Source organism: Vipera berus, assembly GCF_964194415.1.
Source record: "Vipera berus genome assembly, chromosome: 4".
Lineage (NCBI taxonomy): Eukaryota > Metazoa > Chordata > Lepidosauria > Squamata > Viperidae > Vipera > Vipera berus.
Window position 1 is genome coordinate 2,988,691 of NC_138206.1, and position 15,728 is coordinate 3,004,418.

At 48.7% G+C, this 15,728-nt stretch overlaps 1 protein-coding gene across 1 annotated transcript in view; it reads left to right on the forward strand.

The window, feature by feature from the left end:
• FAM168A (family with sequence similarity 168 member A) overlaps positions 1-15,728 on the forward strand; it is an 85,860-nt gene that overhangs the window by 24,593 nt on the left and 45,539 nt on the right. Inside the window, exon 2 of the mRNA XM_081327891.1 lies at positions 11,159-11,247. Within this exon, the coding sequence (XP_081184017.1) occupies positions 11,178-11,247 (70 nt within the window). The 5' untranslated portion in view covers positions 11,159-11,177. The remainder of the gene's footprint in view (positions 1-11,158; positions 11,248-15,728) is intronic.

A 15,728-nucleotide genomic window follows, 5' to 3' on the forward strand; every position in this document is an offset into this window, starting at 1 on the left:
AGACTTGAGCCGCTTCTTTCTGGTTGGGGGGGGACACCACGGATGCCAACCGGTGTTGGGTGGGGCCAATGCGCCCATTAATATGCATCCTTGGAGGTGGGGGGCAGGTGGGCCTTTTCCTGCTCTACGGGTGTGAAAAGGGGAATATATTGGGGGGGGCGTTGTTTCCTAATTCATGGGGTGGGGGTGCCTGTGGCATGGACTCCTGAAATGAGGACAGATTGTGGGGCTCAACTCCAAAGCAAGGGCCAAGCTGGCTGAGGAATTCTGGGAGTTGAAGTCTACGAGTCGTAAAGGGGGCACCGTTCCCCACCTCTTCTCTAGAGCAGCTTTGGCCCTTACAGACCACTGGACTTCAACTCCCAGAATCCCTCAGCCAGCAACCATGGCCCTTACAGACCACTGGACTTCAACTCCCAGAATCCCTCAGCCAGCAACCATGGCCCTTAATGACCGTTGGACTTCAACTTCCAGAATCCCTCAGCCAGCAACCATGGCCCTTAATGACCTCTGGACTTCAACTCCCGGAATCCCTCAGCCAGCAACCATGGCCCTTAATGACCGTTGGACTTCAACTCCCAGAATCCCTCAGCCAGCAACCATGGCCCTTAATGACCTCTGGACTTCAACTCCCAGAATTCCTCAGTCGGCATGGAAGCCTGAGCATGGCTGACTCCGGAATTATGGGAGTTGAAGTCCACAACTTCTCTAGAGCAAGCATCAATCGTGCAACCCCCCCTTTAAATAACACAGTAATGGCAAAATGAAGGATGGGGGGGGGGAGGTTAATAGGTGGTCAAAGACAGGAACCAAAGGACCAGAGGGAGGGGCACAGATGCCCGACCTGAAAGGTGGAGAGATGGTGAGGCTCGCCTCCAAAGCAGGGACCAAGCTGGCTCGGGGATTCTGGGATTTGAAGTCCACGAGTCATACTGGTAGTGGGACCATCGTTCCCCACCCCTGGCTTACAGCAGGCGTAGACAACCTTGGCTCTTTTATGACTCGTGGACTTCAACTCCCAGAATTCCTGAGGGGGCCATGCTGAGGGGAAAAGAAGAGCTTCCAAGCTGAGCCATGCTGGCTCAGGAATTCTGGGAGTTGAAGTCCACAAGTCATGAAGGGGCCATAGTTCCTCCATGTTGGCTCAGGAATTCTGGGAGTTGAAGTCCATGAGTCATAAAAGAGCCAAGGTTGCCTCCCGCTGGCTTAGAGGAACATAAAAAAAAAGGTCTTTGCTTTTCCAGGTTCCTTTAAGCTCCTTCTGCTCCTGATGCGTAATTTACTGCTTTTTCCGCTGCAGCACGGCCATTTTTTTGTGCTGCAAAGTGTGTGTGTTGTCAGTTGTCAACCTCTCGACAGTTCTGTTGGTTGAACATGTTGTGCAGAAGATACTCGAGTCGCAAAGGGCTGTTGAATTATAGAAGGTACCTGTGATCTAACCTATCGCACTCTGCCTTAGTAAATTAAATTAATTTGGCATGTTTTCATCTGCAACACCAGCCTCTTAATTACAATAGTTTTTCACACTTACGACCAGCTTCCCCGGGGTCACGTGTTCAAAATTCGGATGCTTGGCAACCGGTTCCTATTTATGTCCCAGGGTCGTGTGATCCCCTTCTGCGGCCTTCCGACAAGCGAAGTCAGCGGGGGAAGACGGATTCCCTGAACATCCGTGTTACTAGCTTAACATCTGCCGCGATTCGCTTAACAACGATGGCAAGGAAGGTCGTAAAACGGGGCGAAATCCACTTAGCAAATGTCTCCGCTTCGCAACAGAAATTTGGGGGCTCCTTCGCGGCGGTACGTATTTAAAAATTGCCGTGAAATCCAAGTTTTTCCCTAGCCGTGGCATTGCCGTTCTTTGTAACAGCCACATTGTCATGCAAGCTGATGGCTTGGGACCTCCTACAAATTATTGTGATTTAACTTCCATTTACAGACATGCCCTATTAATGCTGTGGGTCAAAGAACAAGGCTTACTGTTTAGTGGGAGGCAAATTAAGACTTCAGCTTTTTCTTGGCAGGCTTTAATTTAAACTTTGGGTGGGGGGGAACCGGCTGAAATTTAATGCCTGAGGGGGCCAATCGGTTGCTGAAGCTGGAGACGCCGTCAAGACAAAAGGGAACATTCAGTCACATACCGTGTCATTTGTGAATTCTTCCGGAGCATCAGCTGTGTAGACATGAAGTCCCTACAGCCCATCTTCACATTTCTTTTCGATTACGAAGCTTATGGACCCAACTGGATGGTTTTATTAGATTTTTTGCACAGGTAGTACTCCCGTCTAATGTTGATCGCAATTGAGCCCAACATTTCGGATGCTCAGTGACTTTTGCCCCATTTTACGACCTTTCCTGCCACTGTCATTAAGTGAATCACTGCAGTTGCTAAGTTAGTAAGCCGGTTCTTAAAGTGAACCTGGCGTCACCAGTGACTTTGCTTGTCAGAAGCAGCTATGGCCCCTTTACAACCTGTAGACTTCGACTCCCAGAATTCCTGAGACAGCATGGAAGTCTGAGCATGGCTGGCTCAGGAATTCTGGGAGTTGAAGTCCACCAGTCATGAAGGGGCCAAGATTTCCCCCTATGCTGGGTCAGGAATTCTAGGAGTTGAAGTCCACAAGTCACGAAGGGGCCACAGCTCCCCCATGCTGGCTCAGGAATTCTGGGAGTTGAAGTCCACGAGTCACGAAGGGGCCATAGTTCCCCCATGCTGGCTCAGGAATTCTGGGAGTTGAAGTCCACGAGTTATGAAGGGGCCATAGTTCCCCCATGCTGGCTCAGGAATTCTGGTAGTTAAAATCCACAAGTCATGAAGGGGTTGTAGTTCCCCCATGCTGGCTGAGGACTTCTGGGAGTTGAAGTCCACGAGTCATGAAGGGGCCCTAGTTCCCCCATGCTGGCTCAGGAATTCTGGGAGTTGAAGTCCACGAGTCATGAAGGGGCCCTAGTTCCCCCATGCTGGCTCAGGAATTCTGGGAGTTGAAGTCCACGAGTCATGAAGGGGCCATAGTTTCCCCATGCTGGCTCAGGAATTCTGGGAGTTAAAGTCCACAAGTCATGAAGGGGCCAAAATTTCCCCCATGCTGGCTCAGGAATTCTGGGAGTTGAAGTCCACGAGTCATGAAGGGGCCCTAGTTCCCCCATGCTGGCTGAGGACTTCTGGGAGTTGAAGTCCACGAGTCATGAAGGGGCCCTAGTTCCCCCATGCTGGCTCAGGAATTCTGGGAGTTGAAGTCCACGAGTAATGAAGGGGCCATAGTTTCCCCATGCTGGCTCAGGAATTCTGGGAGTTAAAGTCCACAAGTCATGAAGGGGCCATAGTTTCCCCATGCTGGCTCAGGAATTCTGGGAGTTAAAGTCCACAAGTCATGAAGGGGCCAAAATTTCCCCCATGCTGGCTCAGGAATTCTGGGAGTTGAAGTCCACAAGGATTCCATAGTCGTCCTCCTCCTCCTCCTCCTCCTCCTACTACTACTACTGTTCCTTTTCCAACACCACCACCTCCTCAAAATCTAGCACTGATGATGTTCCCTAGTGGGGTCATAAAACATCTGCAAGACAAGGACCCAGCTCCAAGGACCCCAAAGTCCCCCCTCTCCTCTTCTTCCCCCTTGTCCTCTCCATTAACCCCACTCTCTTCTAGCACTGATGATGTTCCCTAGTTGGGTCATGAGACGTCTGCAAGAAAACCACCCATCTCAGAGAGCACCAAGGACCCCACTGTCCTCCTCCTCTTCCTCCTCCTCCTCCTCCAACTCCACTTCCTTCTAACACTGATAATGGTCCCTAGTTGGGTCATAAAACACCTGCCAGAGAAGAACCTAGCTCTGACGGCACCAAGGACCCCATGCCATTCCTTCCTGGTTGTCTTCAGCTTTCTCCTTCTCCTCCTTCCGGGTCAACGGAGGCCGGCTTCTTCCTACAGCCTTCGGAGGGCTGCTGCCTTTCAGGAACTTCTCTGTAACCCAGCTATGAATCCTGGCTTGAGGGTCTCGTGTCAAGCACTGGGATGGTCTTAAGTGCTTGGAGTTGACAGTGATTTGGGGCCTTCTGCCGAGCCACGTTGTTGTTCGGCTGTCGTCAGAGACAGCCGTGGTTGGGGCTGGTGTGCTGAAAAAGCATCACCTCTTCGGATTAACAATGAGTTGGGAAGCCTACTACTACTGGAGCTTGGATTGTTTTCCCAGGGGTGCTAATTAAGAGGCATCTGAATGTCTGTGTGTGTGTGGGGGGTGTGTGTGTGGCTATCTTGTCCTCAAGGAGCGGAGCATCCTTGGGGATAGGCTTGGGATGGGATGCCACCCCGCCTTTGAAACGGGCTAAGGAATGATTTTCCCTTCGTCTTCTCTCTCGCATCTTGCGAGAGACATCAAAGAGGACGCTTTTCAATTATTACTCCTTTCCTTTTTAAGACAACGAAGCTGCGCCAGGAAAGACGCTGAAGTCATGTAAAATCGGTGCAGTTTTTAGCTAAGCAAAGTTGGAAGTTGTAGTTGGCAAGCTGGGCTCCAGCGAAGACTTTAATCAGGACAATCAACTCTTTGTTTTGTGAGGGTTTTTTGGGGTGGGGGTGGGGGTGGGGCGAGGGGGCAGAGATAGGAAAGGAGAGGTGGGTGAGAAAAAGACTTCGGCCCTGTGGAACTATTTTTTTAAAAAAAGGAGAGAAATAGCTGTATTATGTTGATAATATGATGGTTTTTTAATCTGCCAGCTTTCATGGCTAAGGCGGGACAAGAACTCACCGTCTCCTGGTAATTGGCCCAAAGTCACCCAGCTGGCTTTCATGTCTAAGGCAGAACTAGAACTCACAGTCTCCTGGTGATTGGCCCAAAGTCACCCAGCTGGTTTTCATGTCTAAGGCAGAACTAGAACTCACAGTCTCCTGGTGATTGATCAAAGTCACCTGGTTGGCTTTCATGCTTAAGGTGGGACTAGAACTCACCGTCTCCTGGTGATTGGCCTAAAGTCACCCAGCTGGCTTTCATGTCTAAGGCGGGACTAGAACTCACCGTCTCCTGGTGATTGGCCTAAAGTCACCCAGCTGGCTTTCATGTCTAGGGCGGGATTAGAACTCACCGTCTCCTGGTGATTGGCCCAAAGTCACCCAGCTGGTTTTCATGTCTAAGGCAGAACTAGAACTCACAGTCTCCTGGTGATTGATCAAAGTCACCTGGTTGGCTTTCATGTCTAAGGCGGGACTAGAAATCACTGTCTCCTGGTGATTGGCCCAAAGTCACCCAGCTGGCTTTCATGCCTAAGGCGGGACTAGAAATCACCGTCTCCTGGTGATTGGCCCAAAGTCATCCATTCAGCTTTCATGTCTAAGGCGGTACTAGAACTCCCCGTCTCCTGGCGGCTGGCCCAAAGACACCCTGGATGTAATATTCCAAGTGTGGTCTTAAGGTGGTATTAACCCTTCACCTGATCCATTGTTTGTTGTCCTGCCTGTGTTGACCGGTTCCGTGGAGAGAGGTTTTTTTCGCGGACTGGAGGGTGTGTGGTTTTGTGTGCTGCCTGCATCCCACAGATGGGGCTTTGCTTTTTTGTGCAGACCAGTTGTTGGGATGCAGCAGCCCGGTACCAGTCCACGGCCCAGGGGTTGTGGACCCCTGTCCTACACCATTTCACACAGATGACCTGTCTTTTAACTCAAACAGATTGATATTATTAAGGTTTTAATGCTTTTTTTTAATGTTAGATGGGGACACAACAAGAAAAAGCACTTTTTTTGCTTAGGAACTGCTTTCAGGCTTCACACTTGCCTTGCGGCTGTTGCTTCCAGACCCCGACAGCGACCCCGACAGGATATAGCGCTTAGAAAAGGTTTCCATCCTTCTTGAACAGAGCTCTCCAAACTCGGTGACTTTAAGACGTGCGAACATCGAGTCCCCAGAAGGATTCTGGGAGTTGAAGTCCACAAGTCTTAAAAGTTGCCTGCTTTTTCAGTATGACTGTTTATGAATTTACACTGCGCTTTGGTCACAAAAGACAGTCCAAGGAGCTAACTAACACAAGCTAGAAATTAGATTCCCTGTTCAGGCTGTGGATTCTAAGATGTGGCCTAAAATGGAAAAAAAAATTGGGAGAAGGAAAAAAAATACAAAGGAAGTCCTCGGCTTACAACAGTTCGTTTAGTGACCGTTCAGAGTGAGTCTGAAAATTGTGACTTTTCGACTGTTTTTCAGAGTTAGGATCATTGCAGCATCCCCATGGCCCTGTGTCCGAAATTCGAACACTTGGCAACCGCTTCATATTTACGACCGTTGCTGTGTTCCCAAGGTCATGTGATCCCTTTTGGCGACCTTCCCCCAAGCAACGTCAACGGGGAATGCCGGATTCATTTAAAAACCGACTAACTAGCTGCAGTGATTCACTTAACGGCCATGGCAAGGGAGGTCGTAAACTGGGGCAAAACCCGCTTAATAAGGGTCTCTGCTTTCCCCCATCGACTTTGCTTGTCAGCTTCTCCTTAGGAAGATAGTAAATGACATTCCCCAGACGTTGAGGCGCTGCAACCAGGCGTAAGTACATGCCAGTTGCCAAGCCGCTGAAGTTTGATCATGTGACCACGGGGGAGGGTGGGAGGAAAGATGCTGCAATGGTCATATGTGTGCAACCTGGTCATAAGGCACTTTTCCCAGTGCTGTTGTAACTTTGAACGTCACTAAAGGAGTGGTTTGCAAGTGGGAGGACCTCCTGCATTTATTACTCCTTACTTGCAACTGAGTTTTCACCCTGTGTTAGGGTCTCTGCAGAGATGGAGGACCCTACGGATTGCGTGAATAATAATAATAAGTAAGGACGGAGATGGATCGGAGTGGAAGCTCACGTCCGGTCCTGTGGGAATCAGGTTTCCATTTGGCATTCTTAAAATTGGTTTGTGGTTTTCCTGGCCGAGCCTTCTCGCAAAGAAGAAGGCCATTTCTGAAATGTCATTAGTTTAATTCAGAAAACTGTCAGTCATTTCCTGAAAGGCTCTGAACTGCTCTGGGCCTTATTATTAAAGACTCTGAAGTTCAGTTAAAAGAATGGAAGGTGTTCACGCTGGGATATGGTCAGCTTTACGGTTCTTCACGAGAAATTGGCTTTGAGTCCTGCCTTAGGCATGAAAGCCAGCTGGGTGACTTTGGGCCAATCACCAGGAGACAGAGAGTTCTAGTTCCGCCTTAGGCATGAAAGCCAGCTGGGTGACTTTGAGCCAATCACCAGGAGACAGAGAGTTCTAGTTCCGCCTTAGGCATGAAAGCCAGCTGGGTGACTTTGGGCCAAACACCAGGAGACAGAGAGTTCTAGTTCCGCCTTAGGCATGAAAGCCAGCTGGGTGACTTTGGGCCAATCACCAGGAGACAGAGAGTTCTAGTTCCGCCTTAGGCATGAAAGCCAGCTGGGTGACTTTGAGCCAATCACCAGGAGACAGAGAGTTCTAGTTCCGCCATAGGCATGAAAGCCAGCTGAGTGACTTTGGGCCAATCACCAGGAGACGGTGAATTCTAGTCCTGCCTTAGGCCAGAAAACCAGCTGGGTGACTCTGGACCAATCAGGAGGAGACAGTGAGTTCTAGTTCCGCTTTAGGCATGAAAGCCAGTTGGGTGATTCTGGCCATTCACTAGGAGATGGTGAGTTCTAGTTTCGCCTTAGGCATGAAAGCCAGCTCGGTGACTTTGGGCCAATCACCAGGAGACGGTGAGTTCTAGTCCCGCCTTATATTCACCACTTCTGGAGTTAGGTTGTTCCACTGGTTAATTGTTCTCACTGTCAGGAAGTTTCTCCTTAGTTCTAGGTTGCTTCTCTCCTTGACTAGTTTCCATCCGTCGCTTCTTCTCCTGCCTTCAGGGGCTTTGGAGAATAGCTTGACTCCCTCTTCTTTGGGGCAGCCCCTGAGATACTGGAAGGCTGCTATCATTTCCCCCTGGTCCTTCTCTTCATTAAACTAGTCATAGCCCATTCCAGCAACCGTTCTTCATATGTTTTAGCCTCCAGTCCCCTGATCCTCTATGTTGCTCTTCTCTGCCCTCTTTCTAGAGTCTCAACATCTTTTTTACATCGTGGTGACCAAAACTGGATGCAACATTCCAAGTGTGGCCTTACCAAGGCCTTGTAAAGTGGTATTAACCCTTCACGTGTTCTTGATTCTCTCCCTCTGTTAATGCAGCCCAGCACTGTGTTGGCTTTTTTGGCAGCTGCAGCACACTGCTGGCTCCTATTTAAGGGATTGTCCACTAGGACTCCGAGATCCCTCTCAATATATCTTTGTCAACCAATTGAGCCACAGATCGTATCTATTTAGTGGTTTGAGTGGCTGACATTTCCCATAAGAGACAGAAAATTGGGCAGGATGCAATATACTTGCAATAAAACGTTATTTGCTTAAGATAATCCAAGACCAGCCAGCAATGTTACACACAGCAGTCTTCTTTTTTACTCGGGCGTCTAGATGTGCAGAGATGGAAAATCCCGGAATTCTTTTTAGCAACAGTGCCAAGAAAGCCTGATGGGAATAACTAGTCAATAGCTTTATCAGAACTGTACAGAGTGTGAAAGTCTGTTAGATAAGTTGAAAAAATACAGCCTACTTTATGGAAATGAAATTTTTTTTTAATTGAATATCTGTCCTGCGTTCCCAGGAGGAACGGTGGTCGGAACAGATTGTAAGAATACACAATCGGAGAGAATCGTGGTTTTACAGTTAAGTCCTTGACCTACGACCACAATGAAGCCTAAAATTTCTGTCGCTAAGCCAAGCAGGTGCCAAGCGAGATTTGCCCCATTTTAAAGGACCTTTCTTGCCATTGTTAAGTGAAGCACTGCAGTTGTTAAGTCAGTAACACAGCTATTAAGTGAATCTGGCTTCCCACATTGACTTTGCTTGTCAGAAGGTTGCCAAAGGGGATCACGTGATCCCCGGGACGCTGCGACCGTCATAAATTATTTGGACCCGTACCAATCGGGTTTCAGGCCCGGGCACAGCACGGAGACGGCATTGGTCGCTCTGGTGAATGATCTCTGGAGGGCTCGGGATAGGGGATATTCCTCTGTCCTAGTCCTATTAGACCTCTCGGCGGCTTTCGATACCATCGACCATGGTATCCTGCTGCGGCGTCTCAGGGGATTGGGAGTGGGAGGCACAGTTCTTCAGTGGTTCTCCTCCTATCTCCTGGGACGTTCGCAGTCGGTGTTGGCAGGGGGGCAGAGATCGGCCCCTAGGTCTCTCGTTTGTGGAGTTCCTCAGGGGTTGGTCCTCTTGCCTCTCCTGTTCAACATCTATATGAAACCGCTGGGTGAGATCATTCGTGGTTTTGGAGTTGGGTATCATCAATACGCCGATGATACCCAACTTTTCATTTCGACCCCAAACCACCCCAGTGATGCCCTCGCTGTGATGTCCCATTGCCTGGAGGCGGTTCGGGTCTGGATGGGAGGAACAGACTTCAACTCAACCCTGACAAGACTGAGTGGCTGTACATTCCGGCATCCCGGGACATTCAAAATGTTCCATCGCTGTCTATGGGGGGTGAGCTCTTACCCCCCGTGGATAGGGCTCGCAACTTGGGAGTCCTCCTAGATTCACGGCTTACCTTGGAAGATCATATAGTGGCCGTGACTAGGGGGGCTTTCGCCCAGGTTCGCCTGGTGCGCCAGTTGCGGCCCTATCTGGACCGGGATGCCCTGTGTACGGTCACTCATGCGCTCGTGACCTCTCGTCTGGACTACTGCAATGCTCTTTACATGGGGCTTCCCTTGAAGACCACTCGGAGGCTCCAACTGGTACAGAATGCGGCCGTGAGAGTTGTCTTGGGAGTTTCCCGGTACTCCCATGTTACACCTTTGCTCCGCGAGCTGCATTGGCTACCAGTTGTCTTCCGGGTGAGGTTCAAGGTCCTGGTTATGATCTTTAAGTCCTTACATGGCATGGGTCCGGGATACCTCGAGGACCACCTGCTGCCGGTGTCAACTTCCCTCCGCCCAGTGCGTGCCCACAGAGAGGGCCTCCTCAGGGTGCCTCCGGTCAGGGAATGCCGACTGGTGGCCCCCAGTCGGAGGGCCTTCTCTGTGGGTGCTCCGGCATTATGGAACCAACTGCCGGTTGAGCTCCGGATGGCATCAGACCTCCGATCCTTCCGCCGCGGGTTGAAGACCCACTTGTTTGAATTGGCTGGTCTGGCCTGATGGGGGAATATGGGTTTTTAATTGGTTTTTTAGTATTTTATTATTGTTGTATTTTAATTGGGCACTGGTTTAATTTCCTTTTAACTTTTGTATCGTTATTTATATATGCCCTGTGAACCGCCCTGAGTCCCTTGGGAGAAGGGCGGTATAGAAATCGAATAAAATATAAATATAAATATAAAATATAAATACGAGTCAGTTGCCCCAAGTGTCCGAATTTTGATCACCTGACCCTGGGGATGCTGCAGTGGTCATGAAAGCGTGGTGAAAAACAGTCCCTTAATCCAGTGCTGTTGTAACTTCAAACAATCCCGAAAGGAGTGGTTGGAAGTCCTTACACCCACCTGTGCAAGGAAGCACAAGGATCATCTAGTTAGTAGGCTTCCTGCCTGAGCAGGCGGGTTGGACTAGATGACCTTTAAGGTCCCTTCCATCTCTGTTATTCTGTTCTGTTCTGGTTGTGAGTGAGACAAACGCTCACAAATCCCTTTTTTTCCAATGCTGCAGTAACTTTGAACAGTTACTAAGTTGAACGGTTTGTAAGTTGTGTGGTCTATATGTAGAGAAAAAGAGAAGGAAGGGTTTGAATTAGACCCCTCCCCCCCAAAACAGCCTCGCTCCCCTTTGCTTCTCCCCAAAGGGCTGAATGAGTAAGAAGTGAGCAGACCCACTTCAATCGGGTCTGTCTAGTACCGAGATTTTAATTATTTTTTAAAAAAAATTTCCCTCAGCGTTGGTATAAACCAAGGGTAGGCAACCTCGGCTCTTTTATGACTCATGGACTTCAACTCCCAGAATTCCTGAGTCAGCCATGCTGAGGGAAAAGTGAGAAGTTTCCAAGCTGAGCCAGGCTGACTCAGGAATTCTGGGAGTTGAAGTCCATGGAGTCATAAAAGAGCCGAGGTTGCCTGCCCCTGGTATAAACGTTTTCCACGCATGCTTTGTGAACGCTCCAATGTTTTTGTTTTTTTTTGTTCTGTTTTTCCAGATTTTTCACATCCTTGACGATGAATCCTGTTTATAGCCCCGTTCAGCCCGGGGCTCCGTATGGCAATCCTAAGAACGTCGCCTACACAGGTAAAATGATTTATAAATGATTTATAAAAATTGCACATCACGTGATGTAGGCGTGCTCCAGGGTTTCTCCCCCCCCACCCCGCCCCCCACCCACTTCTGTCTTTGTGAGAGAGCCGACAACCGCAGGAAAACCACCAATCTCAGAGAGCACCAAGGACCCCATAGTTGTCGTTGTCATCCTCCTACCTACACACAGACACACACACACACACACACACACACACACCCTTCTAGCAGTGATGGTGTTCTCTAGTTGGGTGATGAAACGTCTGCAAGAGAACTAAAACTCGGAGAGCACCAAGGACCCCACAGTTCTCCTCCTCCTCCTCCCTTCCTCCCCTCCTCCTTCCCCCTCCTTCTCTCCACAAACCCCACTCTTTCCCAGCACTCCTCCTCCTCCTCCTCCTCCTTCCCACCCCCCACCCCTCCTTCTAGCATGATGATATTCCCTAGTTGGGTCATGAAACGTCTGCAAGGGAACTGCCAAACTCGGAGAGCACCAAGGACCCCACAGCCGTCATCCTCCTCTGTTCCTCCCCCCTCCTCCCTCCCTCCCTCCTCTCCACAAACACCACTCTTTTCTAGTACTCCTCCTCCTCCTCCCCACACACGCCCCTTCTAGCACTGATGATGTTCCCTAGTTGGGTCATGAAATGTCTGCAAGAAAACCACCCAGCTCAGAGAGCACCGAGGACCCCCCAGTCCTCCTCCTCCTCCTCCCCAAATCCCACCTTCCTTCGAGCACTGATGATATTCCCTAGTTGGGTCACGAAACATCTGGAAGAAAACCATCCAGCTCAGAGAGCACCAAGGACCCCACACTCCTCCACCTCCTCCTCCTCACACCCCACCTTCCTTCGAGCACTGATGATATTCCCTAGTTGGGTCACGAAAGGTCTGCAAGGAAACCACCCAGGTCAGAGAGCACCAAGCACCACACAGTCCTCCTCTTCCTCCTCCTCCTCCCCAAATCCCACCTTCCTTCGAGCACTGATGATATTCTCTAGTTGGGTCACGAAACATCTGGAAGAAAACCACCCAGCTCAGAGAGCACCAAGGACCCCACACTCCTCCTCCTCCTCCTCCTCCTCACACCCCACCTTCCTTCTACACTGATGATGTGACCCAGTTGGGTCATGAAATGTCTGCAAGAAAACAGCCAAGCTCAGAGACCAGCAAGGACCCCGCAGTTGTCGTCATCGTCCTCCTCCTCCTCCTCCTTCCCACCCCCCTTCTAGCACTGATGATGTTCCCTAGTTGGGTCATGAAATGTCTGCAAGGAAACCACCCAGCTCAGAGAGCACCAAGGACCCCACAGTCCTCCTCCTCCTCCTCCTCCTCCTCCTCCTCCTCACACCCCACCTTCCTTCGAGCACTGATGATGTTCCCTAGTTGGGTCACGAAACATCTGGAAGAAAACCACCCAGCTCAGAGAACACCAAGCACCCCACAGTCCTCCTCCTCCTCCTCCTCCTCCTCCTCCTCACATCCCACCTTCCTTCGAGCACTGATGATGTTCCCTAGTTGGGTCACGAAAGGTCTGCAAGGAAACCACCCAACTCAGAGATCACCCAGGACCTTGATTTGCTCAATAAACGAGGTAAATCTTGGAAGGAATTTATTCATGTGGGCTGCAGAACCGAGGCCTGTTTTTAAAAGAGTTTTAGTTTGTGATCCAGAGGAATTACACAGACGGAGGGAGCGGTGTGATAGACCGGAATAAGCCGCGAATGTTCCAGCAGTGGAGATGAGCACATGACGATAAAAGAATGAAAGAGCAGAGGCCACATATTTTAATTTGTAAGACAGAAAAGCTTGAACTTTTGTATGTGGGTTTAGTATGGACAGAGGTGGCTTTGAATAGTATTGTCTCCTTGACTTTCGCGCTGAAAAAGAGAAAGAATCTTCAGAGAGAAAGAAATGTCTCCACCGCATCCTGACCCATTTTCTTGCCTTTACCAGTCTTCAGTGAATGGTGCGCTCTAGGCATTCCTCAAGTTACAACCATTCGTTTAGTGACTGTTCAATGTCTACAGGTAGAAAGACAGATAAGAGAGACAGGTAGACAGATAGTGAATGAATTAATATCGATAGATGTGGGTACGTAGATGAATACAGAGACATAAAGATACAGAATGAATAGATGATATGAATTGGATACACTTGCTTGGTCCCAGACACGGGACAAATCTTTATTCTTTGTTAGCAAGCCAAAAAATTTACACAAATATGAGCTGCCACTGCTTGTGGCTACTGCCTGTAAGATGGCCTTGGGCTAGGCTGAAACAGGAAATAAAATTTGTCCCGTGTCTGGGACCAAGCAAGTGTATTCTGAATGCTTAACAAACATTTAACGTGTGTGTGTGTGTGTGTGTGTGTATGCATTAGATAGATGATAGATAAAGATAGATATAGACAGATATATAGATAAATAGATGGATAGATAAATAGATGATAGATGGGTAAATAGATGATAGATAATAGAGATAGGTAGATGATGGATAAGATAGATGACAGACAGACAGAGAGATAGACAGACAGACAGACAGAGAGAGAGAGAGAAAGAAAGAGGGAGACAGGCAGGCAGGCAGACAGAGATGATATAGATGATTGATTGATAGATAGATAATTGATGCTTAGATAAAGATGATGGATAGATAGATATAGGTAGATGATGGATAGATAGATAAATGATAGATAGATAGACAGATGATATAGTAGATAGATAGATAGATAGATAGATAGATAGATAGAAATAGATGTGGTTTTTTTTTTAAAAAAGACGAGTCTTCAAAGGTGAAAACTGAAAATGGGTTGAAAATGAATTGGCTCTTAGGACAAACGTTGACAACCTTTATAAACATCAAAACTGTCCATGCCCCCCTGTACTTCCACGCGGACCTCGATTCTCATCCTGGGTTTCATATCCGCTCAACTGCCCCCAAGGCTTTCCACCTCATTCAAAAATGCGATGCCCGCCTTAGGAGTCTCTGGCGCCCGGCTAGTTTGAAGCTCAGCTCTGGGGTCTGGGGTGTTAATTCCTCTCCCACCCACCCTACCCCTTTCTGCCATCTCTTTCAGCCAAGTCTCTGTGGAATATTAACCGTTTCGGGCCCTAATCCTATTGCCGTGAATTTGCGGAGAGCCAAAGGACCAATGTCACACTCATCGGCTCCCCGGGGCCTCTGTAATATAATTTAGCTCTTTGAGTAAAAGCCACAATCCGATCCGTTCTCCTTTACTGCCGAGCGTTGATATTAATTTAACGATTCTGGGGTGGGGTGGGGAATCAACGGAAGGAATTTGGAATTCTTTATCCATAAATACTTTCCTATTTTTTTCCTTGCCATTGAGAAAATACATCCTTGATGCCCTCGGAAAAGCGAGACGGCCACAATCGGAATTTTTATTTATTAGGAAATTTATTTGCCACCCAACTTGGGTCAAAGGATTCTGGGCAGCTTGCGGCATAAAAACATTTTAAAAAGCAAACAAACATTAAAACAGTGTTTTTCAACCTTTTTTGGGCAAAGGCACACTTGTTTCATGAAAAAAATCACGAGGCACTCCACCAATAAAAAGGTAAAGGTTCCCCCGCACTTGCGTGCTAGTCGTTTCCGACTCTAGGGGCCGGTGCTCATCTCCGTTTCAAAGCCGAAGAGCCAGCGCTTGTCCGAGGACGTCTCCGTGGTCATGTGGCTGGCATGACTAGACGCCAAAGGCGCACGGAACGCTGTTACCTTCCCACCGTAGTGGTCCCTATTTTTCTACTTGCATTTTTACGTGCTTTCGAACTGCTAGGTTGGCAGAAGCTGGGACAAGTAACAGGCGCTCACTCTGTTACGCGGCACTCGGGATTCGACCCGCCAAACTGCCGACCTTCTGATCGACAAGCTCAGCGTCCTAACCGACTGAGCCACCGCGTCCCTTACTCCACCAATAGAAAATGTTAAAAAATTTAACTCTGTGCCTATATTGACTATATATAAAGTAATTCTCTTGCTCTTCGTCAACAGCTCTCAGTCTCCCTCTGTATTTAGTTTTTATAGCAATCATGCTTGAAAAGCTCATCTCACAGAGATATGTAGTGGAAAATGGGAGCAATGTCAAAATAGCTTTGTTTGCCAGAAGGGGGAACTCCTTGGCAGTATACAACCAAAAACTGTCCAAAGGTAGATCAGCAAATCTTAGCTTGAAACCACGATTTTGTCTCAGTTCAGTTAGTTCCTCCTGCTCCTGCACCATCAAAAACCACACTTTCGATGTCTGCAGACATGTCATTAATACGTCTGGAAATTGTGTTGTCTGAGAGTGGGACTTTGGCTATTTCCTTAGCTGCTTCAGGTCCGAGCATCTCCTCTACAATAGCTTTGCAGGCGGGAAGTATTAATGTCTCTGCCACAGTGTGCGACTTTTTTGACTTGGCTATAAGTTCAGCAACTTGATAGCTAGCTTTAAGAGCTCTTTCATTTACCTTTGTG